At 42.3% G+C, this 27,133-nt stretch overlaps 1 protein-coding gene and 1 long non-coding RNA gene across 3 annotated transcripts in view; both read left to right on the plus strand.

Annotated features, from left to right (window-relative positions):
- SH2D1A (SH2 domain containing 1A) overlaps nucleotides 1-6,437 on the plus strand; it is a 56,849-nt gene extending 50,412 nt beyond the window's left edge. Inside the window, exons 4-6 of one of the 2 annotated variants that reach the window (XM_056539448.1) lie at nucleotides 3,863-3,998; nucleotides 4,132-4,217; nucleotides 6,181-6,437. In XM_056539448.1, coding sequence (XP_056395423.1) covers nucleotides 3,863-3,998; nucleotides 4,132-4,217; nucleotides 6,181-6,228 — 270 coding nt within the window. In that variant the 3' untranslated portion in view covers nucleotides 6,229-6,437. The remainder of the gene's footprint in view (nucleotides 1-3,862; nucleotides 3,999-4,131; nucleotides 4,218-6,180) is intronic. The other variant, XM_056539449.1, reaches the window with a different exon arrangement.
- A 1,195-nt stretch (nucleotides 6,438-7,632) lies between these two features.
- The window catches only part of LOC130290964 (uncharacterized), a 53,993-nt gene continuing 34,492 nt past the window's right edge, over nucleotides 7,633-27,133 (plus strand). Inside the window, exons 1-2 of the long non-coding RNA XR_008847752.1 lie at nucleotides 7,633-7,761; nucleotides 16,522-16,628. This is a non-coding gene — a long non-coding RNA (uncharacterized LOC130290964). The remainder of the gene's footprint in view (nucleotides 7,762-16,521; nucleotides 16,629-27,133) is intronic.

Below are 27,133 nucleotides of genomic sequence, written 5' to 3' on the forward strand. Positions count from 1 at the left end.
CCCGGGGTCAAAATCTACTGATATGGACCACAGCAGTAGGTTCCAGGACCGGTCTAGCGGTGACCGGAACATAGTTAGTTACATAGTTACATAGTACGGTCGAAAAAAGACATATGTCCATCAAGTTCAACCAGGGAATTAAGGGGTAGGGGTGTGGCGCGATATTGGGGAAGGGATGGGATTTTATATTTCTTCATAAGCATTAATGTTATTTTGTTCCAGGAATGTATCTAATCCTGTTTTAAAGCTGTTAATTGTTCCTGCTGTGACCAGTTCCTGAGGTAGACCGTTCCATAAATTCACAGTCCTCACGGTAAAGAAGGCGTGTCACCCCTTGAGACTAAACTTTTTCTTCTCCAGACGGAGGGAGTGCCCCCTCGTCCTTTGGGGGGGGGGGTTTAACCTGGAACAGTTTTTCTCCATATTTTTTGTATGGGCCATTAATATACTTATATACGTTTATCCTTAAGGGGTTAAAGGAATAAAAAAAGGGGGTGGGTTGGTGGGAGGGAAGAGGTGGTGGAGTGGAGAGGGGAGTGGTGGGAGAGGAGGAACAACACAAACGGGGGGGTGGGGGGGGGGTTAATTCTTGTCATAAAAAAAATTCCTAAATTTACTAGAACTGTCTAATTATTAGACTATAAGCTAAGATGAGATGGTCTAAAGCAGGGGTGTCAAACTCAAATTCATCGGGGGCCACATCAGCAGTTTGCTCACCCTCAAAGGGCCGGTTGTATCTGTAGGACCCCCCCCCACATACCGTATATGCCGGCGTATAAGACGACAGGGTGTATAAGACGACCCCCAACTTTTACAGTTAAAATGTAGAGTTTGGGATATACTCGCCATATAAGACTACCCCTCCTACCGCAATGTACAGTACCTTGTAGTTCCCCCCACATTAGATAGGCAGCATATTCCCCCACATTAGTAGGCAGCATGTTCCCCCACATTAGGTTTGCAGTATAGTTCCCCCCACATTAGGTAGGCAGTATAGTTCCCCCCACATTAGGTAGGCAGCATGTTCCCCCACATTAGTTGGCAGCATGTTCCCCCACAGTAGGTTGGCAGTATAGTTCCCCCCACATTAGGTTGGCAGTATAGTTCCCCCCACATTAGGTTGGCAGTATAGTTCCCCCCACATTTGGTTGGCAGTATAGTTCCCACCACATTAGGTAGGCAGTATAGTTCCCCCCACATTAGGTAGGCAGTATAGTTCCCCCCACATTAGGTAGGCAGTATAGTTCCCCCCACATTAGGTAGGCAGCATGTTCCCCCCACATTAGTTGGCAGCAAGTTCCCCCACATTAGGTTGGCAGTATAGTTCCCCCCACATTAGGTAGGCAGCATGTTCCCCCACATTAGTTGGCAGTATAGTTCCCCCCACATTAGGTTGGCAGCACCCCACCCCCTCCCTCCCTCCCCACAGACATACAGCCTCCAGCCATATACAGTGTATGGCTGGAGGCTTTATGTCTGTGTGCTGCCCCCACTGTGAACCCGTCACCGCTCCTCCGGCCCGGGGTCAAAATCTACTGATATGGACCACAGCAGTAGGTTCCAGGACCGGTCTAGCGGTGACCGGAACATAGTTAGTTACATAGTTACATAGTACGGTCGAAAAAAGACATATGTCCATCAAGTTCAACCAGGGAATTAAGGGGTAGGGGTGTGGCGCGATATTGGGGAAGGGATGGGATTTTATATTTCTTCATAAGCATTAATGTTATTTTGTTCCAGGAATGTATCTAATCCTGTTTTAAAGCTGTTAATTGTTCCTGCTGTGACCAGTTCCTGAGGTAGACCGTTCCATAAATTCACAGTCCTCACGGTAAAGAAGGCGTGTCACCCCTTGAGACTAAACTTTTTCTTCTCCAGACGGAGGGAGTGCCCCCTCGTCCTTTGGGGGGGGGGGTTTAACCTGGAACAGTTTTTCTCCATATTTTTTGTATGGGCCATTAATATACTTATATACGTTTATCATATCCCCCCTTAAACGTCTCTTCTCAAGACTAAACAATTGTAACTCCTTTAATCGCTCCTCATAGCTAAGATGATCCATGCCCCATATTAGTTTAGTCGCGCGTCTCTGCACCCTTTCCAACTCCGCAGTGTCCCTTTTATGGACAGGTGCCCAAAACTGAACAGCATATTCCAGGTGAGGCCGTACCAATGCTTTATAAAGGGGGAGTATTATGTCCCTGTCCCTTGAGTCCATGCCTCTTTTGATACATGACAATATCCTGCCAGCTTTGGAAGCAGCAGCCTGACATTGCATGCTATTCTGTAGCCTGTGATCTACAAGTACACCCAGATCCTTCTCTACCAGTGACTCTGCCAGTTTAATCCCCCCTAAGACATACGACGCATGCAGGTTATTAGTACCCAGATGCATAACTTTACATTTATCCACATTGAACCTCATTTGCCAAGTGGATGCCCAGACACTTAGTCTATCCAAGTCATCTTGTAACTTATGCACATCCTCTATAGACTGTACCGTGCTACAAAGCTTGGTGTCATCTGCAAAGATAGAAACAGAGCTGTTAATACCATCCTCGATATCATTGATAAATAAATTAAACAACAGCGGGCCCAGTACTGAACCTTGGGGTACACCACTAATAACCGGGGACCAATCAGAGTACGAATCATTGACCACCACTCTCTGGGTACGATCCATGAGGCAGTGTTCAATCCAGTTACAAACTAAAATTTCCAAACCCAAAGACCTTAACTTACCTGTCAGACGTCTATGAGGGACAGTATCAAATGCTTTAGCAAAATCCAGAAACACTATATCCACAGCCATTCCTCTGTCAAGGCTTCTACTCACCTCTTCATAAAAGCAAATTAGATTGGTTTGACAACTTCTATCCTTAGTAAACCCATGCTGGCTATCACTTATAATACAATTATCCCCTATGTATCCCTGTATGTAATCCCTTATTACAGTCCTTCAAACAATTTACCCACAATGCACGTTAAACTTACCGGTCTATAGTTTCCTGGGGAAGACTTAGAGCCCTTTTTGAAGATTGGCACCACATTCGCCTTGCGCCAGTCCCTTGGCACAATACCAGACACCAGAGAATCTCTAAATATCATGAACAGGGGTACAGATATTACTGAACTTACCTCTCTAAGAACGCTGAAGAAGATAACGCGCCGCCGGTCACTTACCAGGCCCCGGCCGGCGCACGTCCTGCGATGATCCTGCCGTCCTCCTGGTCCTCCCGCCTCTCTATGGTTGTACCCAGGGGACATCACTGACGTCCCGTGCGTACAACCATAGAGGCGGAGGACCAGGAGGACCGAAGGAGGATCGCTAGAGGGCAGACGTTCTCTGGCTTGTTGGCTGCCGCGCATGCGCTGAAGAGGCGGCTCTCTTGTGTCAAAAAAAAAAAGCGTAAAAAAAAAGCGAGAATAAAAGGTGAAGGCTGGCGGCGGCTACGCGGGCCACATAACGAGGTCGGATTCGGCCCGCGGGCCTTGTGTTTGACACTAAAGGTTCTGCTCATGAGTGCTCATTTACAGAGCATTTTACAAGGCCCAATTGTGCAACCAGGCTGCATGAACAATCGCTGGATCATTCTTGAGGCCCTTTAAGTTTATCATTGTCGGCTTCTTATTGCCTGTCAACACGGGGATTGATGTGCGGCCGACGATAATTTAAACAGCTGCACAAGAGATTCAGTGAACTGGTGAATGATCCTTTGCTCATTTGTCTGCTGATCTCTGCTGGATTTTTCCCATAGCCTTGCAAATAATTATTCATACCAATAAAGTTGATTTACTGTAGTTGATTTTTACAAGGGTGTCATATCTACTGTAGAATTTAACTAAATTTGTTAATGTCCAGGCAGCACCAGGGGTTCCAAAAAGAATGTTCAGGAAGATTCAGAATTTGATCTCTGCTTACGCGAAACCAGGTCAAGGCATTGCAACACACCTGCAGTACCCAGTTGAGAGGAAAATATCTGAAAAAGCAAAAGAAGGTATAAAACGTTTTTCTATGGTATACTGTGATATTTTCAGCCTATGAGGACATCATAAGCTTTTATAGTAAAGATCTAACATTCTTCTAGTCTCCCATATACTATTGGCATTGTCTTTATCAATGTATTTCAGCCGCTTACAGAAGATTAGACAGGAGGACAGGGGACTCCAGTCCTTTATGCCTCCCCACCAGCATGTCCAGAGCAACTCAAAGAGAGGTATAGCAGTTTTAGTACCACCTACAGAGATGGGCCCCTAATCAGCAGCCCAAGAACGGGTTTATACAACAGAAATTTTGACTGGAATTCCCCTCTGGAATTCAGCTCGGAAATTTCAATGCAGCAGCCTCCTTTTTTTCCAATGAGATTCTGCTGCACCATTAACCCTGCAGAATTTTCATGGCAAAGACTCCTCCATGGAAATTCTGACTTATAGGGCCTCATTTACTAAGCTGAAACCGACCAGTTTTTGTCTGGTTATTATGTCTGAGACATGTCTGTGCCAGTGTGCGACGGTGTGCGCCTGAAAAACCAGACAAACCCGAAAAAAGTGCGTGGTCTGTCGCAAAAGGGGGCGTGGTCTACCAAAATGGGCGTGATTTCACATCCCGACCGATTTACTATGGAATTCACAGAAAATTCTGTGGGTAAATGGCTGGAAATATCGACCTAGAAAAAGCTGGTCAGAAAAAGTTCCCGACTTTTCCCAATAGTGAATAGAAAGGAATCCTGCATGTCTGAAACAACTTTTCCCACTAGTAAAAACCCGAAACTCTTAGTATATGAGGCCCATAGACTCCACTCAGAAATGCATGGCTGTCTATGGGGCATTGGCTGCACGGAATTTATCTGGCCAGAGATTCTGTCATGTGACTCCGGTCTTACTGGTCCCTGCCTAATCAACTAACCATATCTCCTTCCCAGTTATATCTAACAAATAAAAAAAAATAAAAAGGTTGTCTCAGCTTGTTCCTTCCAGCTTTCCTCAGCTCATTTAGCCTGTTTGCAGCATCCAGAGGTGGTCAAGAAAGCCGAAAGCAGACAAAGTGGGGAAGTTACTCAATCTTTGTAATTCCCATTGTAATTACCAAAACTAAGTTACGTTACAAGCCCTCATATGACTAGGCCAAGGGGACCCTACTCCGCCATTTTAGCTCGCTGAATACCTGTGATCATGTTGTGGGGGTTCAGTGAGCTCCACTGAGTTAATGGCAAGATTAAAGGGGTACTCCGGCGTTAAGACATCTTATCCCCTATCCAAAGCATATTTTGCACGCAGCACCCTGTTATAATCATTTCCCGGTGCATGTTCTCTCAGGGTCTGATTACTGGCGATCATGGGGGCCGGAGCATTGTGACATCACGGCCCCGCCCCCGTGTGACATCCCGCTCCGCCCCCTCAATGCAAGCCTATAGGAGGGGGCGTGACAGCTTTGGATAGGGGATAAGATGTCTTAGCACCGGAGTACCCCTTTAACTCTCATTTGATGGTACTGTGGTCAGCATTGATCACGGCATCTAAAGGGCTAAATGACTGGCAGTGGTGGGATCATTATTAGCAGTGAATGTCTGGCTACTTATAGTAGCTGACACTCACTGCTCCGAAGTGAGCACAGCATCAGGACATACAGGTATGCCCATGGTCCTTAAGTTCCAGGACACAAGAGCATACCTGTAAGCCCTATATTCTTAACAGATGAAAAGAATGGATAGTAAGCAAATTGCATAACTTACCCGTTTCGGCTTCTTTCTGCCTCCTGTAGCTGCTTCAAAAAAACAAACAGGCCAGAGGACCCGGAGAAAGCCCAAAGGAGCAAGCTGGGACAACACCATTAACAACAAAAATGCATTGTCCCCCCTGAAAAAAAAGTAACATAATTAATCAGGGGAGGTATCAAAACAAAAAGGGACAGTACGTGTGCAAGGGAGTCGATGATTTCCATCACCCTAGCTCTGCAGTCTGACCATATAGATGAGCATGAAAGGGTCATGGGCGAGCTCTGCTGTCTGATCCAATAACAGTCAACATCTGGCCCCGACAGTTTTTTTTACCATTAGTAATTATTACCGCAACTGCTGTTCCGGAAGTCCATGTGAATATGTATAGTGCTTCTATCATTATATCTAGAATGAGCAAATATTTAAATCCCATGTCTGACCAGTTGTTCTTTCTATACTACAGGTTAACAAAGGACATGGACAGCGTTGTCTACAGGAAATTTGTGTCTGAGAAAATAGTATTATGTACATTTTATACTTGTCTATATAGAAAATGTGATCATATGCTGTATCTGTGTTTAAAAGAAATACTTTATTTAGGTAGTGTGAACTCCGGTTGATATGCTAACACTTTATAGATCTGTTCATTAAACATGATATATGCAAATTATGTTTCCTGTGCTCTTGATCACCAGTAAAAATGAGATAATCAGTCATTCACTGCACTACAGATCCCAGCTATAACCACAACATGGAAGACAACACAGGCTCAAAGCTACATCACAAATATTGGCATCTCTCAGCAGCCATGATCAGGACGAGATGATTTGTGCCATTCAGAGTGAGTTGCAACAAGGAGGAGGAGATGATGTTAGGGTTAATGGGGGAGATTTATCAAAACCTGTGCAGAGGAAGAGTGGTGCAGTTGCCCATAGCAACCAATCAGATTGCTTCTTTCATTTTCCACAGGCCTCTAAAGAGGCCTGTGGAAAATGAAAGATGCAATCTGATTGGTTGCTATGGGCAACTGCACCACTCTTCCTCTGCACAGGTTTTGATAAATCTCCCCCAATGTCCACATAAGAATGTGCTGACTGAATGCAGAATAATCTGAAAATATTGAAAGGATTTAACACAGCAGATTTGTCGCAAAAAGTGTTGCAGTAAATGAATGCTTTTCTGCACACCCAATTCAGATGAAAGGAGGAGTTGCGGAAATTCCTGCAACAAATCTGCCATGTGTAAATTTACCATAAAATGCAACCTTCCCCATTTCTCATTATAGCACTATTCGAGACCTGGTCCTTTGGGGTACTTACAGTGATCTCTTGAATACGTCTGCTTCAGTTTTCTGGACAACACCTGGTTTGGAGTGGTGCTAACACAGAAAATTCTGAAAGGGTTACTAACCATTTAACACATTTTTCAGTATAAACCCCTATTTTACCAAACCTCAAGCTGTCTATTAGGCTCAGTTTAGAAGTGACCCATGGGTCTATCCACCAAGACCACCCTACATGCCTTTAAGACATTCAGACCTTGCTGGAGCTAATTTCTGTCCCACAAAGACAAAGGTTCTCCTAGGCCCCCTGACAGGAGCAAACTAATAAACTAAAACTCCCAACCTTTTTAGCACACACCACCTGTCCTTCAGTCTCAACCCCCACTCTACAGAGCAAGCATCTTCTTATCCCAGCCTCTGCTCTCTTCATGTACAGGCCTAACTATCAGGTACCAGTTACTATACCCATAGGGGGAGATTTATCAAAACCTGTCCAGAGGAAAAGTTACTGAGTTGCCCATAGCAACCAATCAGATCGCTTCTTCAATTTTTGAAAAGGCCTCTGAAAAAAAAAAGAAGTGATCTGATTGGTTGCTATGGGCAACTTCGCAACTTTTCCTCTGGACAGGTTTTGATAAATCTTCCTCATAGGCCCTAAACTCCAGGCATTTGGTTCCTCGGGACATCAGATCTGCTGTCAAGGATTCTAGTCACACTACCCTCTTAGGACAAACTTCTCCAGTCTGAACTTCAGGACCCCAGGTTAGCAAACTTGTACAATAGCTTCTCTCTAGTATAGAACGGTCTTATATCATGGCCCTGACTAAATGTTTCTCTCGGGTTTGGCTTAGTACTGCTCACCCTTGCCTGACTGGCATTATCACCCCTAATCCTAATGTCACAAAGACATAGGGGGAGATTTATCAAAACCTGTCCAGAGGAAAAGTTGCGGAGTATCCCATAGCAACCAATCAGATGGCTTCTTTAATTTTGCAGAGGCCTTGTTAAAAATGAAAGAAGCGAGCTGATTGGTTGCTATGGGCAACTGGGCAACTTTTTCTCTTGACAGGTTTTGATAAATCTCCCCCATAGTTGCTTAAAATTAACCTTTACTTCATTCTTTATAAAACTGTATAAAAAAAAAAGACAAAGAGAAACTCTATTTGCTAAACAAGCAACATTCAGCACTTGCTACTCTCAGGATCTCATAACATTCTTATGTATAACTCCAAAAATAAGTAAAGACCATGCTATGACTAGTGACAGAAAATTCATCACATTAACCACTTAGCACTACAGAGAGGTCAAAAACTTGAACCATATTCTTATACAAATGTCTCAGTCTGATATCCGTAGTTTTTATACTAGTCTCATCTCGACGTATTTTTCTCATGGATCCGTGGGTTCATCAGGAGTCAAACAATATAGAGCAATAGAGTCAAAAAATACCACAATACAAAAGGTAGATATCAAGATGATAGAATAATCATTAAAACTATATTTACAGTAGTATATTGGCAGTGAAGCAAAAGGTAAATGATAAAACTGGCAAGTTAGAGCATACAGCAACAATGTAAGGATATCTGCATGTTGGGAGAATCCATATCTATACGCATTCAGCTTATACCTCTATAGCAGTCCACTCCTAACCATCCTCCACCATGGCCAGCTTTCCTGTCCCAGCTGGAACTTAAAGGGGTTATCCAGGAAAACACTTTTTTTTATATATCAACTGGCTCCAAAAAGTTAAACAGATTTGTAAATGACATCTATTAAAAAAATCTTAATCTTTTCAGTACTTATGAGCTGCTGAAGTCGAGTTGTTCTTTTCTGTCTAAGTGCTCTCTGATGACACCTGTCTCGGGAACTGTCCAGAGTAGGAGAAAATTCTCATAGCAAACCTCGTCTACTCTATGCAGTTCCCGAGACAAGCAGAGGTGTCAGCAGAGAGCACCTTTGCCAGACAGAAAATAACAACTCAACTTCAGCAGCTGATAATTATTGGAAGGATTAAGATTTTTTAATAGAAGTTATTTACAAATCGGTTTCACTTTCTGGAGCCAGTTGATATATATAAAAAAAGTTTTTTCCTGGAATACGCTTTTAATAGTTTACATCTATTCCTGTCACAACCAGGTCCTGCTTAGTGAAGCAGCTAAACCACTTTTCTTCAAGGAATCATTTGACACAACAGGCATCCCCTGTAAAGTTGTTCTTGGACCCCTCATCTTGCCTCTGGCCCCCTGTTAATCACTCCAATAGGCAAGCCTCTCCAAGCATTTCATTCACTAATGCTCCCAATGTCCACAGCCTTTACTGGGTTCTAACACACTACAATATTTCAGATGTAACAAGCCCCAGGCCTCCCAACTTTACAAACCAATGTCCGCTTTAATAAATATTGCACTCTCTCCTCCCTTTTATCTCATACCAACTGCCCCACCCCACAGATACTTGTCAAAGCATGGTAGCACAATGCATCAGAGTCATCATGCAGGGCTCCTTGACATCACCAGACTCTTACTGAGCCTACTCCCTTATCTACCGTATTTTTCGCCATACAAGACGCTCCGGCATGTAAGATGCACCCAATTTTAAAGCATAAAAATCTAGAAAATAAAGATTCTGAACCAAATACAATGTAAAGTATAGGACAGTGATCTTCAACCTGCGGACCTTCAGATGTTGCAAAACTACAACTCCCAGCATGCCCAGACAGCCGTTGGCTGTCCGGGCATGCTGGGAGTTGTAGTTTTTCAACATCTGGAGGTCCGCAGGTTGAAGACCGCTGGTATAGGAGGTAGTACTCACGTGTCCCCGCCGCTCCGGACCCGTCACCGCTGCCCTGGATGCCGCCCTCCATCGCTGTCTCCGTGTCCCCGTGGTGTCCCCGTCGCTCCGGAACGTCTCTGCTGCCTGGTATCCTCGCTCTTTGTCGCCGCTATGCACGCCGCTACGCACACGCCGCTCCTATTGGATGACGGGACGGCATGCGCGATGACGTGATAACGACGAAGGAGAGCGCCGGCCATGCAGGGGATCCCGGCACGGAGCAAACACTGAGAAGGCAGGTAAGGTCCCTCCTGGTGTCCTGTAAGCTGTTCGGGATGCCGCAATTTCACTGCGGCGGTCCCGAACAGCCCGACTGAGCAGCCGGGTTAGTGCCACTTTCGCTTCAGATGCGGCGGTCAGCTTTGATCGCCGCGTCTGAAGGGTTAATACAGGGCATCACAGCGATCGGTGTATTAGCCGTTGATGGCCGCAGGGACCGCCGGTTTTAATGTGTATTCGCCATATAAGACGCACCAACTTTTCCCCCCCAGTTTTGGGGAAGAAAAGTGTCTTATATGGCAAAAAATACGGTATACCTCCCACTGTAGCTAACAGTGAAGAAAATAAATTCTCGCAGTCAGCCATTGCAATATGTCCTGCTGCAGAGTATCGTAACACGGCTGTCTGGGCAACCTGCTTCCAGCTTGTGTGGTCTAACATAGGCTCTAATACTATTGTGTGAGACTGCCGGGCGAATATTCGCGAATATTGATCCCTCCCTTCTGCTCTTCTATCAAGTAACACTGATATCCTTGCTATAAAGTTCATAAATCTTCACATATTACAAATATGCAAATTTAGCGAATATGTGACGAATATTCGTCCATATATTCGCGAAATATCGGGATTTCGAATATGGCCTATGCCGCTCAACACTAAATAACTATCTGTCCCCTTAAAAAAAGTTACACAACAATAAATTATATGTTTCCAGTCTGCATTCGACAAAAAGATTTCACCTTCTTACAAGTAAAGTAGTGAATTAGGATATAAAGTTAATAATATTAAGCCCAGTTCTGTAATTATGTCATTCATTTTACCCATGAATGCCTTCAAATTCATGTTAGGTTGTGTTTGTCTACAACAGATGACCAGTTCAGGCTCCCATGATCTACTGTATTGCTGCCAGTGAACTGGTATGGTTCATATCCTATTTATTCTGTCTGGCTGAACAGGAAATTTTACAAGCGCAGACACAACACAGTTAATGTGAATCCCAATTGGCATCATAATAAGTATTACGTTTCCTAATTAGCTGTATGATAAACATTGACATAGATTGGCCCATTGACTCATGAAAGACTTATTTTGGCAAACAATAAAACTATTAATTCCTCCCTACAGAATGAGTGGAGATTTGCAGTACACTTGATTCCATAAAACAACATATGCTGGGGATTCAAAGACTTACCGTATTTTTCGCCGTATAAGACGCACTTTTTCTTCCCCAAGACTGGAGGGAAAAAGTCGGTGCATCTTATACGGCGAATACACCCCTATCGCGGCGGTCCCTGTGGCCATCAACGGCCGGGACCCGCGGCTAATACAGGACATCACCGATCGCGGTGATGCCCTGTATTAACCCTTCAGACGCGGCGATCAAAGCTGACCGCTGCATCTGAAGGGAAAGTGACACTAACTCGGCTGTTCAGTCGGGCTGTTCGGGACCGCCGCGGCGGTCCCGAACAGCTCGACTGAATAGCGGGGCTAGTGCTTACAGGACACCGGGGGGGACCTTACCTGCCTCCTCGGTGTCTTCTCCGTTCAGGGATCCCCTGTATGGCCGACGCTCTCCTTCCTCGTCATCACGTCGTCGCGTACATGCGTCGGCGTGCATAATGATGTGATGGCGGCGACGGAGAGCAGGGATACCCGACCGGCAGCAGAGACGTTCCGGAGCGACGGCGACAGCGATGGAGCGACATCCAGGGCAGCGGTGACGGGTCCGGAGCGGTGGGGACACGTGAGTATTACCTCCTATGCAGTGGTCTTCAATCTGTGGACCTCCAGATGTTGCAAAACTACAACTCCCAGCATGCCTGAACAGTCAACGGCTGTCTTGGGCATGCTGGGAGTTGTAGTTTTGCAACATCTGGAGGTCCGCAGGTTGAAGACCACTATTGGGTTAAAAATCTTTATTTTGCACCTATAAATTGGGTGCGTCTTATACGCCAGTGCGTCCTATAGGACGAAAAATACGGTAATCTCCAATAGCTTGACAAATCCATACATGAAGACATTATTATTGTATAAAATGCTGATAAATTGTTTGAAAAAATTATAATCAAACTATCATTTTCCTAATTAGAAGGTTTGATCCTTATTATTATATGGAATGTCAAATGTTCATTCTGAATAAATCAATTAAAGTGGTATTCCCGTGGAAAACTTTTTTTAAATCAACTAGTGCCAGAATGTTAAACAGATTTGTAAATTACTTGTATTAAAAAATCTTAATCCTTCCAGTACTTATTAGCTGCTGAATACTACAGAGGAAATGGTTTTCTTTTTGGAACACAGAGCTCTTTACTGACATCATGACCACAGTGCTCTCTGCTGACATCTCTGTCCATTTTAGGAACTGTCCAGAGTAGGAGAAAATCCCCATAGCAAACATATGCTGTTCTGGACAGTTCCTAAAATGGACAGAGATGTCAGCAGAGAGCACTGTGGTCATGATGTCAGCAGAGAGCTCTGTGTTCCAAAAAGAAAAGCATTTCCTCTGTAGTATACAGACCCTAAAAAATACTGAAAAGATTAAGATTTTTAATTGAAGTAATTTACAAATCTGTTTAACTTTCTGGCACCAGTTGATTTAAAAAAAAAAAAGTTTTCCATGGTAGTACCCCTTTAATGTTTCAACGTAAAGAATATTCAGCAGAGTAATTTGTGACTTCTTTGCTCAGTGGCATTCATGCATTTTGAACTGTTTCATTATTGCAGCTCGGCCATGTGATCCCCACATCTGGGCTGAATCACAGTGGGTTGAATCACAAAAATCTGGGTTGAATCACAGTGATCATGGCACTGTTTAGTGTTCAGGAGGCATAGGCGTGGGCACGGGGTGTGCCTGGTGTGCCTGGGCACACTCTAATCAAGCCTCCAGCCATACACTGTATGTGGCTGAAGGCTGTATGTCTGTGGGGGAGCTATACTGCACCTAATGTGGGGAACTATATTGCACCTAATGTGGGGGAACTATACTGCACCTAATGTGGGGGAATTATACTGCACTTAATTTGGGGGAACTATACTGCACCTAATGTGGGGGAACTATACTGCACCTAATGTGGGGGAACTATACTGCCAACCTAATGTGGGGGAACTATACTACCAACCTAATGTGGGGGAACTATACTGCCAACCTAATATGGGGGAACCTTACTGCCAACCTAATGTGGGGGAACTATACTGCCAACCTAATGTGGGGGAACTATACTGCCAACCTAATGTGGGGGGAACTATACTGCCAACCTAATGTGGGGGAACTACAATGCCAACTGAATGTAGGGGAACTACAACCTAATGTGGGGGGACTTTTACTGCCAGCCTAATGTGGGGGAACTGTGCTGCATATCTAATGTGGGGGAACTACAACCTAATGTGGGGGAACTATACTGTTAACCTAATGTGGGGGAACTACAACCTAATGTGGGGGAACTATACTGCCAGCCTAATGTGGGGTAACTACAACCTAATGTGGGGGAACTATACTGCCAGCCTAATGTGGGGGAACTACAACCTGATGTGGGGAAACTACAGCCTAATATGGGGGAACTATACTGCAACCTAATGTGGGGGAACTATACTGCTGACCTAATGTGGGGGGAACTACAACCTAATGTGGGGGAACTATACTGCCAACCTAATGTGGGGGAACTACAACCTAATGTGAAGAAACTATAACCTGATATGGGGGGAACTATACTGCCAACCGAATGTGGGGGAACTATACTGCCAACCTAATGTGGGGGAACTATACTGCCAACCTAATGGGGGGGGGGGGGACTATACAAAAATATAAAATTGTACTATTCTGATCCCTATAACTCTTTTATTTATTTTTTTATATATGGGGATGTATGAGGGTCATTTTTTGAGCTGTGATTTGTAGTTTTTATCTGTACTATTTTTGTTTTGATGGGACTTTTCAATTGCTTTTTAGATATTTTTTATGGTATTTGAAGTGGCAAAAAATTAGCAAATCTGGTTAGTGCACTATTACGACTTTTAGGGCCCCACTTTTGGTTTTTCCCAGGGCCACGCTAAGCCTAAAACCGGCCCTGGTAGGATGGACATGCTTCTCCTCCAGACCTCCCCTGTAGCATGCGCGGCGCGTTCTGTGACGTCACGTGTAGGCGGAGTAACGGTCAGGTGGTTACTGCGCAAGACCAGCGGCATTACTCTCGGTATCCCACTATCCCAGAATGGCTTACAGCAGCCAATATCTGCTAGAGGTGATTTTTTTTATTTTTAAATAATCAATTTGTAATACATTTAGTAATTTATTGGTTATATAATTATTATTATTATGATAGTGTACACTAGCACTACCATCTTTCTATGTATTCTCTAGTTAGTCACCCTAATGTTTTAGTTTAACATCTTTAATGATAACAGCTATTGTTTATTTATTTTATATATACAGTTTGTATTTTTTATGTACACTAAGTTTATTTCTTCTTCCTTCATGCTGCATTTTTATTTCATTTACTCATTCGTTCAGCCTCCGTCAGACCCATCTGTGTCACATATTAAAGGGGCAAATGGCTACCTACTGTTAGTTTAGATTCATATACAAAATGTTCTGATTTATTGTTTTAACCCCTTAGGGACCAGGCCAATTTAATTTTTGCATTTTCGTTTTTATGGTAAAAATGACATGTGTGCTTTATTCTGTGGGTCAATACGATTAAAATGATACCTATAAAAAAAATCACAAACTTTTTAACCAAATTAGTATGTTTAAAATCCTTCTATTTTGATGACCTATAACTTTTTCATTTTTCCATATAAGCGGTGGTATGAGGGCTCATTTTTTTGCGCCATGATCTGTACTTTTTATTTATACCACATTTGTGTATATAAAACTTTTATGAATTTTAAAAATATTTTTTGAATAAAGTGTGACAAAAAAAGCAGCAATTTTGATTTTTTTTTTTTTTTTTTACTTTCACGCCGTTCACCATACGGGATCAGTAACATTATATTTTAATAGTTCTGACATTTACACATGCGGCGATACAAAATATGTGTATTAATTATTCTTTTTTTTTACACTTTATGGGGGTAACATGGGAAAAAAGGACATTTTACGTTTTTATTGGGGGAGGGGATTTTTCACATTTTTCAAACTTTTTTTTTTAACTTTCATTTTTACACTTTATTAGTCCCCATAGTGGACTATGTATAGCAATCCTTTCATTGCTAATACCGTTCAGTGATATGCATAGTGCATAGCACTGATCAGTGTTATCAGTGATTTTCTGCTCTGGTCTGCTCGATCTCAGACCAGAGCAGAAGACCTTGGGAGACGGCCGGAGCCAGGTGAGGGGACCTCCGGCCGCCATGCTGGATGATCGGATCCCCTCGGCAGCACTGTGGGCGATCCGATCATCCATTTAAAGTACCACACTGCCGCAGATGCCGTGATCTGTATTGATCACAGCATCTGAGGGGTTAATGGGGGACATCCGAGCGATCGCGGATGTCCACCATTACCGGCGGGTCCCTGACTGCTGATAGCAGCCAGGACCTGCCCCGCATGATATTTGCTTATGATTTCTATGTGAATTGCACTCAGTAAACCAGCCCCAGTCAGGTGCTCTGTGTGAACAATATGTAGTATCATGCAAGTTTAACCCCTTAACGACAATGGACGTAAATGTACCTCATGGTGCCGTGGTACTTAACGCACCATGGCGTATATTTACGCTCCATCATGACCGCGAGCACCAGACCAGTGCTCGCGGTCATGATGGAGCGTAAATATACGCCATGGTGCGTTAAGTACCACGGCACCATGAGGTACATTTACGTCCATTGTCGTTAAGGGGTTAAACTTGCATGATACTACATATTGTTCACACAGAGCACCTGACTGGGGCTGGTTTACTGAGTGCAATTCACATAGAAATCATAAGCAAATATGATGTGCAGGTCTGTTAATGTATGTGTGTATGCAAGCAATAGTGTATTTGTTTGTGTGTGTGTGTGTATATATATATATATATATATATATATATACACACACACACACACGCGTGTGTGAGTTTGTGCTTTAGGGTGCACACCCTACTGCAATAGGCTGCGCACGCCTATGTCAGGAGGTTTTCTCCAAGACTGTCTCCAGTCCACGCTGAGAGGCCATTTGTCTCCAAAATCCTTTTTCCTACTCCGAGAGGGAAATTCATCTAGTCAGCAGAGGGAAATGGCCGTGCTTCATTCAGCCATCACTACAGCACAGTTGAACAGTTTGTGTGAGTAAAGTTTTTCCATTATCTACAGCACACTGCTTTGTTTATTGGAAAGTTCTTACTTCACTAGCAACACCAAAAGTGATTCAATACAGAAGCATATACTTTAAAAATTGGTATAAAAAAGCAAAACATGCAGCTGACGACATCCAACCTCAGACCCCACAGGCATCCCAGTGAGGCCGAAAAGAATAACATTTCCTTACTTTTATAGCCAGAAGCGGACCCAGAAAAGAAAGTAACAATTTTGGCTAAAACAAAGGCAAGGAAAATAAATTCACAGGCATTCTCAAAAGACACAAAGATGCACATAACAGGAAGGTAAGTTTGCCTGAATGCAAGTCCCACCAGATCACACATGGAATAATATGCACTCTGTTGGGCATCTATATATGTGAAGAATGTAGCTAAACTTCATAAGGTGCCAAGGTAACAAGACAGGTTAGTTAAGAAAAATAGATGGCTTAGGGGCGATCTGATCAAAATGTACAAATACATTGATGGACAGTACAGAGATCTTTCTAATGTTCTTTTTACACATAGGCCGGAGTTCTTTTTACACATTTCCTGGAGTAAATTTCCTCCTAATAATACGCAGTTAGCGCCTGCCTTATGAGAGTGTTTGTCTTCCTCTGGATCAACACATTAGGATAATAGGTTGTACTTGGTGAACTTGTGTCAACTTCGTTAACCAAGCTACTCTGTAAAACCTGTTATTAAATGTGTATTCCTATCTTGGTACAAGGGTTTCCTGGCACCCTCTTGCTGCTGCAGGTGGTCAGGAAGCCGAAAACAGCTGAGACAACAGTTTTCACTCAATTTGCATAGCTACTAATGACTTTGATATAGAGTTGCATAAACAGTGTAGCACAGTGAGATATGTTGTTTACCCAGCTCTGGGAGTTACATAACGAGTGTAGCTTGTAGTGCTATTCTATTTCAACAACCCCCTTTAAAGTCAATGGAAGTTACGCAACTTGTATAATACAGATGGCACAGCTGGTTACGGCTTTCAAACCACCTTTGGTGGCCACAAACAGGCCAGTGGGTCCTGGGAAACTATCTGAACAAGATCGACAAATGCTTTTAAAATGCTGCTAAAGCACAAAAAAGATGAAAAAAATTGTCAAATCTGAGTGGACAGCCCCCGAAGAGTCCTGTCTGTTCCATAATTCTTCCATTTAAGAATCATGTTGGCCACTCTGCCCTTGGAAACTTTCAGTGGAGCAGATCTTTTTGTTCGTACCCTTCTCCAATTCCGTCTCAGATAATTCTTTTCTCAGTCACGGCTTGATTTTTCGGCTGATATGCATTGTCAACTGAGAGACCTTAGATAGACAGGGATGTGTAATTCTAAATCCTGTCCAATCACCTGAATTTACCACAGATGACTCTGGCCAAGGTGAAAAAACCTCTCAGAGAGGATCAATAGAAATGTGAGGCACAGAGAGCTAAATTTCATGTGTCATAGCAAAGGGTCTGAATACTTAAGGGGGTACTCCGGTGGAAAACATTTTATTTTTAATGAACTGGTGCCAGAAAGTTAAACAGATTTGTAAATGACTTCTATTAAAAAATCTTAATCCTTCCAGCTTATTTTAGTAACTATATGAAACAGAGGAAATTCTTTTGGAATTTCTTTTTTGTCTTATCCACAGTGCTCTCTGCTGACACCTCTGTCCGTGTCAGGAACTGTCCAAAGCAGCATAAGTTTACTATAGGGTTTTTCTCCTGATCTGGACAGTTCCTGATACGGGCATCAGGTGTCAGCAGAGAGCACTGGGGACAAGACAAATAAGAAATTCAAAAATAAAATAATCTCCTCTGTAGCATACAGTCACTAACAAGTACTGGAAGGGAAAAGATTTTTTTAATATAAGTTGTGTTAAATTGACCCCTAGAAGTTTGGCCACCAGGGGTCCTCCTTCTGGTATTGCCTGCAGTCCTGCTTTCAGATTGTCTCCTGCAGCAGCCTGACAGAGACGGCAGCCTGCAATGTCAGGAAATGCAGGTGGGACCTCAGCTCAGCACAGTGTATAGAGCTGAATATTTAAGCTCCCTTTTCCTTTGAGCTGAGCTAGACTGGTAGAGCAGGGTCTCCCAATCAGAGTGCCTCTAGCCATTATAAAACTACAACTTCCAGCATGCCCAGACAGCCAAAGGCTGTCTGGGCATGCTGGGAGTTATAGTTTTGCATCAGCTGGAGGTACCCTGGTTGGGAAACACTGCTGTAGAGTCATGATGCCTTCAGTGCCTACAGGTTCATGAGAAAGACATCTTTGTTATCCAGCATTATATCTGGCACTATATTTGCTCACAGACTCTTGTTACATAAGAGCCAGATATTCTATTAAAGGGGAACTCCGGGAAAAAAAAAATGTTTTCAAATCAACTGGTGCCAGAAAGTTAAACAGATTTGTAAATGACTTTGTGGTGTCCCGGTACCGTATCCTATACGTTACCTGTATAGAGGTCCCCATAGCCAGAGTCCCTAGGACGTCGGGGTCCCTCTTGTCTAGTCTTCCCCTTTTCACCTCTCACTAATCAGTAGATATATAGTAATTCTATTTGATATTTATATAGCTATATACTATAGGTATAGAAACTGTATATATGTGGTTATTTACCTGTACGGAGCGTAGCAGGACCTGCGGGTCACGTGATCAGGTGGAAACTCTATGCTTTTGCTTAAGGACCTTTGGAGGTCCCCGTGACGTGTTCACCCACCATGCCTTGTAACGGTGAGTGACAGCTGACACGGACCAATCCAAAACGGCCCTGCCCATATAAGGGAGCGGCGGCCATTGCTAGGTCTCTTTCCTCGTGGGCTGCTAATGAGGACGGATCTGCGCATCTGTCATCAGCAGTAACCAGGCCTAAGCCTTGCGGCAATGATCATCTCTCAAAACTGTGAGTTACTTCAATCCCTATTACCTCAGCAAGATCACCGGACCTAAATATTCCCCTAAATCCGGACGGATCTCTGCAAAAATCCTCAATCTAATAACTCTTTGGATAAGTCAATGGTCCTCAGCATCTGTCAATTACTGTTGTGCTATATAGAGACTGTATTACTAAGACTGTTGCTGTTGATTGGATGTACCGCAAGTACTTCAGTAAAGTTTATGCAAGTTCAAGTTCATCTCCATTGTGGACCTTCATTCATTTAAGCACGCACCTATCGTTCCTAAGAAGGGTGGCGATAGGCCGGAGATTTACCTCAGCGTATTAACCCTCACCCTGGCGTCACGAGTGACAGGGGTTAAATTAACCCCTTATATTCTGAAGCAACACCCCAACTACACTATACACCCCAAGGGCTACCACAAGTTCTATTTAAAAATCTTAACCCTTCTAGTACTTATCAGCTGCTGTATACTACAGATATACTGCAGAGAAATTTGTGAAGTTCTTACCAGTCTGACCACAGTGCTCTCTGCTGACACCTCTGTCCATGTCAGGAACTGTCCAGAGCAGGAGAGGTTTTCTATGGAGATATGATTCTAATCTGGACAGTTCCTGACACGGACAGAGGTGTCAGCAGAGAGCTCTATTGTCAGACTGGAAGAAAATCCCAATGTCCTCTGTGGTATACAGCAGCAGTATTGGAAGGATTCAGATTTTGAAATAGAAGTAATTTACAAATCTGCTTAACTTTCTGACACCAGTTGATTTTGAAAACATTTGTTTTTCACTTGTTTCCACCAGAGTTCCCCTTTAACCCCTTAAGGACGCAGGACGTAAATGTACGTCCTGGTGGGGTGGTACTTAACGCACCAGGACGTACGTTTACGTCATGTGCATAACCGCGGGCATCGGAGCGATGCCCATGTCATGCGCGGCTGATCCCGGCTGCTGATCGCAGCCAGGGACTCGCCGGCAATGGCCGACGCCCGCGATCTCGCGGGCGTCCGCCATTAACCCCTCAGGTGCCGGGATCAATACAGATCCCGGCATCTGCGGCAGTGCGCGATTTGAATGAATGATCGGATCACCCGCAGCGCTGCTGCGGGGATCTGATCATTCAGAACGCCGCACGGAGGTCCCCTCACCTTCCTCCGTCCGGCTCCCGGCGTCTCCTGCTCTGGTCTGAGATCGAGCAGACCAGAGCAGGAGATCGCCGATAACACTGATCTGTTCTATGTCCTATACATAGAACAGATCAGTATTAGCAATCATGGTATTGCTATGAATAGCCCCTCCCCCAATAAAAATAAAAATCCCCTCCCCCAATAAAAAAGTAAAACGTCCGTTTTTTCCTATTTTACCCCCAAAAAGCCTAAAAAATAAATTTTATAGACATATTTGGTATCGCCATGTGCGTAAATGTCCGAACTATTAAAATAAAATGTTAATGATCCCGTACGGTGAACGGCGTGAACGAAAGAAAAAAAAAGTCCAAAATTGCTACTTTTTTAATACATTTTATTAAAAAAAAATTATAAAAAATTTATTAAAAGTTTTTTACAAACAAATGTGGTATCAAAAAAAAGTACAGATCATGGCGCAAAAAATTAGCCCCCATACAGCCGCTTATACGGAAAAATAAAAAAGTTAGAGGTCATCAAAATAAAGGGATTATAAACGTACTAATTTGGTTAAAAAGTTAGTGATTTTTTTTAAGCGCAACAATAATAGAAAAGTATGTAAAAATGGGTATCCTTTTAATCGTATTGACCCTCAGAATTAAGAACACATGTCATTTTTACCATAAATTGTACGGCGTGAAAACAAAACCTTCCAAAATTAGCAAAATTGCGTTTTTCGTTTTCATTTCCCCACAAAAATAGTGTTTTTTGGTTGCGCCATACATTTTATGATATAATGAGTTATGTAATTACAAAGGACAACTGGTCGCGCAAAAAACAAGCCCTCATACTAGTCTGTGGATGAAAATATAAAAGAGTTATGATTTTTAGAAGGTGAGGAGGAAAAAATGAAAACGTAAAAATTAAATTGTCTGAGTCCTTAAGGCCAAAATGGGCTGAGTCCTTAAGGGGTTAAATGTTCAAAGCAGTTTTTGAATAACTGTGGAGATACACTTGCTTTTATTATGAAAAAAATCCTACTACTATTATATTATCAGACTTTTTGAGCCTTTTGAAATGATAAAGTAAAAATCTAAAATTTGAACTATGCCCAACTTCCCACAGTCTGTAATTGGTGACTGATTTGTGCCAATAAGCTGCTGTTAAAGCTGCAGGCAGCGTGAAGTGTACTCAGAATTGGCAGCTATAAAGGTTAGAGAATCCAACATATTAGATTTTTTTTCTCTGTGCAACTTCATTTGTGCCAGGTCTAAGAGACAACTATTAAATTATGAAATCCCTATTCTGATTTTAGAACAGTAAAGCTAAGATGACATCTATATTGGAAGTTCTGTTCAGGGCCACAACGGCATGCAGTTGTTTTCCAGCGGGAAATTCAATAGGCCTCATTAAAGTCTATTGGATTTGTCAGGCTCCATTGGTGTCTGTCAAACAGCTGACCTGCCGGAGCCTCCAACGAATATGTGAACCTGGTCTAATAGTCAATATTAGAAGAGAATATATTCAGAGAAAAGTGCCCATACATTTCCAAGTGAAAAACCAATGGACCCCATTAAAGTCTATGAGATCTGTCAGGCTCTATCGGTCTCTATCAACAGCAAAGAAAAAGCAACGAACTTGGCACAGTAGGTGTACATCTCATCAGTGGAACACAGCTCTAAGGACTCTATGGATGGCATCTATTGGTTGCTCCAATGCTCATAGAAGGGCAGCAAAACATTGTAATACTTTAAGAAAGAAATAAATGCATAGGCCCAGATTTATCAAAGAATATCTATGGTAGAGCTCTTTTTCCACATTTATTTTGGTGGTGGGTTTGATTAGCGTGCATCTTATTTATCAATAAGGTGCAGCAAGATGGTGAATTTTGCGCAGCTCTGCTGTGGTGGGAAAAGCTCTACCACATACACTTTTTCTAGACACTTGTGAGGGAAGTAGACACTTTCCCGGTCCTGAATATGCAGGTTAGGTGTTTTTACTTACTTTCACAGAGCTGCCGGGACATTTTTACTTGCATCTTAGACGCCACAATCAAATTTGATTGCGGTGTCTAAGGGGTTAAAGCCAGGCATCACCGTGATCGGTGATGTCTGGCATTAGAGATGGGTCCTGTTGGCAGATAGCCGCCAGAACCACTCAGCTATGACCCGCGCTTAGCAACTGAGCGCGTGTCATAGAAGGGGAGTGGGATGCTGTTACCCACGCCTACTGGTAGGTGGGGTAACTTTGCGCCTGAAAGAGTACCTTTGCGCACAAAATAGCGACTTTTGGCAAAAGTTGCAAATGATAAATACGGGACCACTGCATGGTCAAAAAGAAAAAGTTCTACAGGTAGGCAAAAAGAGTGAAATTGTTTATATCAAAAGACGCATAAAAGTCGCTAAATATGCTGCTTGCGCCTGAACTGCGCCTAAACATATACAAAAAAATGCTCTTAATCTCCCCCATAATACTTTTTATTTCAGACACAAAGGGGGAGATTTATCAATCTTGTCTGTGAGAAGCATTTTTATATGTTGTTTTTTTTTTTTGCGTTATTTTTGACTGCCATGTGCAGCCATTTGCACAGCCCACTGTTCCAAAGATCTATCAAACACCTGTGGGGTATTAAGGCTTACTTTACCCCTTGATACGTTCCCCAAGGGGTCTAATTTCCAAAATGGTATGCCATGTGTTTTTTTTTTGCTGTCCTGGCACCATAGGGGCTTCCTAAATGCGACATGCCCCCCGAGCAAAATTTGCTCTCAAAAAGCCAAATATGACTCCTTCTCTTCTGAGCATTGTAGTTCGTCCGCAGTACACTTCAGGTCCACTCATGGGGTACCTCCATACTCAAAAGAGATGGGGTTACAAATTTTGGGGGGTCTTTTCTGCTATTAACCCTTGCAAAAATGTGAAATTTGGGAGAAAACCAACATTTTTTTTTTTTTTACAAATGCAAAAGTCGTGAAACCCCTGTGGGGTATTAAGGCTCACTTAATTTCTTGTTACGTTCCTCAAGGGGTCTAGTTTCCAAAATGGTATGCCATATGTTTTTTTTTTGCTGTCCTGGCACCATAGGGGCTTCCTAAATGCGACATGCCCCCCAAAAACCATTTCAGAAAAACGTACTCTCCAAAATCCCCTTGTCGCTCCTTCCCTTCTGAGCCCTCTACTGCGCCCGCCGAACACTTAACATAGACATATGAGATATGTACTTACTCGAGAGAAATTGGACTACAAATACAAGTAAAAATTTTCTCCTTTTACTCCTTGTAAAAATTCAAAAATTGTGTCTGTAAGAACATGCAAGTGTAAAAAATGAAGATTGTGAATTTTCTCTTTCACTTTGCTGCTATTCCAGTGAAACACCTAAAGGGTTAAAACGCTGACTGAATGTCATTTTGAATACTTTGGGGGGGGGGGGGGGGGGTCAGTTTTTATAATGGGGTCTTTTATGGGGTATTTCTAATATGAAAATCCTTCAAATTCACTTCAAACTGAACTGGTCCCTGAAAAATAGTGAGTTTGAAAATTTTGTGAAAAATTGGAAAATTGCTGCTGAACTTTGAAGCCCTCTGGTGTCTTCGAAAAGTAAAAACACGTCAACTTTATGATGCAAATATAAAGTAGACATATTGTATATGTGAATAAAAAAAATGTATGTGGAATATCCATTTTCCTTACAAGCAGAGGGCTTCAAAGTTAGGAAAATGCAAAATTTTGTCATTTTTCATCAAATTTTGGGATTTTTCACCAAGAAAGGATGCAAGTTACCACAAAAATTTATGACTATGTTAAAGTAGAATATGTCACAAAAAAACTATCTCGGAATCATAATGATAAGTAAAAGCATCCCAGAGTTATTAATGTTTAACCCCCTTTTTTTTCCTCCTTACCTTTAATAAATCATAATTCTTAAAATTTTGCACCAAAAAATCTGTATTATGGCTTATTTTTTGCGACACTAAGTCTACTTTGTAATGATATCAGTCATTTTACCCAAAAATCTACGGCAAAACGGGAAAAAAATAATTGTGCGACAAAATTGAAAAAATACAGCCCTTTTGTAACTTTTTGGGGCTTCCGTTTCTACGTAGTACATTTTTCGGTAAAAATGACACCTTATCTTTATTCTCTAGGTCCATACGGTTAAAATGATACCCTACTTATATAGGTTTGATTTTGTATTGCTTCAGAAAAAAAATCATAACTACATGCAGAAAAATGTATACGTTTAAAATTGTCATCTTCTGACCCCTATAACTTTTTATTTTTCCGTGTTTAGGGTGCTATGAGGGTTCATTTTTTGCGCCGTGATCTGAAGTTTTTGTCGGTACCATTTTTCCATTGATCTGACTTTTTGATCGCTTTTTATTCATCTTTTCATGATACACAAAGTGACCAAAAATACGCTATTTTGGACTATTTTGGATTTTTTTTGCGCGTACGCCATTGACCTTGCGGTTTAATTAGTGGTATATTTTTTTTAAAATATGTTTATTTTTGTTTTTATTTACACTGTTTTTTTTTTATTATTGGAAATGCCGGGTGATTCAAACTTTTATTAGGGGAAGGAGTAATTCAAAGGGTTAATGATTTTTTTACACTTTACTTTTGCAATATTATAGCCCCCATAGGGGGCTATAACATTGCATTTACTGATCTTTAACTGTGTTCAATGCATCTCCATAGGGATGCATTGATCAGGGTTTTCGGCGATTGATTGCTCAAGCCTGGATCTCAGGCTTGAAGCATTCAATCAGTGATCGGACTGCAGGAAGGAAGGTAAGAGACCTTTCTCCTGTAGTACAGCTGTTCGGGATGCCGCGGTGAGATTTCACCGCGGCGATCCCGAACAGCTCCCTTAGCTAGCCGGGCACTTTTACTTTCACTTTTAGCCGCGTGGCTTAGCTTTGAGCGCGCGGCTAAAGGGTTAATAGTGCGGCACCGCGATCAGTGCCGCGCACTATTAGAGGCAGGTCCCGGCTTCACTATGACGCCGGGCCCGCCGTGATATGATGCGGGGTCACCGTGGGACCCCGCGTTATATCACGGGAGCGGGACCAAGGACGTACTCATACGTCCTTGGTCCTTAAGGGGTTAAAGTGACAGTGGTCAGATGTGCAAAAAACGCTCTTGTCCTTAGGGTCATAATGGGCTCGGTCCCCAAGGGGTTAAAGGGGTACTCCGGTGGAAAACTTTGTTTTTTAAATCAACTGGTGCCAGAAAGTTAAACAGATTTGTAAATTACTTTGATTAAAAAATCTTAATCCTTCCAGTACTTATTAGCTGCTGAATACTACAGAAGAAATTCTTTTCTTTTTTGAACACAGAGCTCTCTGCTGACATCTCTGTCCATTTTAGGAACTGTCCAGAGTAGGAGAAAATCCCCATAGCAAACATATGCTGCTCTGGTCAGTTCCTAAAATGGACAGAGGTGTCCGCAGAGCGCACTGTGCTCGTGATGTCAGCAGAGAGCTCTGTGTTCCAAAAAGAAAAGAAGTTCCTCTGTAGTATTCAGCGGCTAATAAGTACTGTAAGGACTAAGATTTTTTTATAGAAGTAAATTACAAATCTGTTTAACATTCTGGCACCAGTTCATTTAAAAAAAAAAAAGTTTTCCACCAGAGTACCCCTTTAAGTTAAAAAGATGCATATAGTAAATATCTTCCACTGCCTAAGTCAAAATGTAATTCTGCTTCTTGCAGTCATTTATGTTAAAATGGCATATAAGCAAAAGGCTCAAAAAAAATTAGCAAATACCAAAAATTGCGCAACAATGCGCCTTTTTACAGTAAAAACAAAAATGACGGGAACAGCTTGATAAATCTCCCCCAAAATCTTCTTTACTGCAGTGTTTTAACCTGCATCTAAATAGTACCATATGACAAGCAGGAAAGAGTGGTGGTGCGGGTGCAGGGGTGTGATAAAGGTGACGGACCATTTCATATCATCATAATACTTCTCCTTGTCTAACGTCCTCACCGCATTCATAGTATTGTGCTTATGTACAGGTGCAAACAGATGAATTAAAAACAGATATCAGTGCTATAAGAACAGGGGATGCACCTGACAGAAAATAATTGAGATTGTTTCTTTAACCCCTTAAGGACCGGAGGTTTTTCCGTTTTTGCATTTTCGTTTTTTGCTCCTTGCCTTTAAAAAATCATAACTCTTTCAAATTTACACCTAAAAATCCATATGATGGCTTATTTTTTGCGCCACCAATTCTACTTTGTAATGACGTCAGTCATTTTGCCCAAAAATCTATGGTGAAGCGGGAAAAAAAATCATTGTGCGACAAAATTGAAAAAAAAACGCTGTTTTGTAACTTTTGGGGGCTTCCGTTTCTACGTAGTACATTTTTCGGTAAAAATGACACCTGATATGTATTCTGTAGGTCCATACGATTAAAATGATACCCTTCTTATATAGGTTTGATTTTGTCGGACTTCTGGAAAAAATCATAACTACATGCAGGAAAATTAATACGTTTAAAATTGTCATCTTCTGACCCCTATAACTTTTTTATTTTTCCGTGTATGGGGCGGTATGAGGGCTCATTTTTTGCGCCGTGATCTGAAGTTTTTAACGGTACCATTTTTGCATTGATAGGACTTATTGATCACTTTTTATTCATTTTTAAATGATATAAAAAGTGACCAAAAATGCACTATTTTGGACTTTGGAATTTTTTTGCGCGCACGCCATTGATCGAGCGGTTTAATTAATGATATATTTTTATAATTCGGACATTTCTGCACGCGGTGATACCATATATGTTTATTTTTATTT

The sequence above is a fragment of the Hyla sarda genome, chromosome 9, assembly GCF_029499605.1.
Source record: "Hyla sarda isolate aHylSar1 chromosome 9, aHylSar1.hap1, whole genome shotgun sequence".
NCBI classification, from domain to species: Eukaryota; Metazoa; Chordata; class Amphibia; order Anura; family Hylidae; genus Hyla; species Hyla sarda.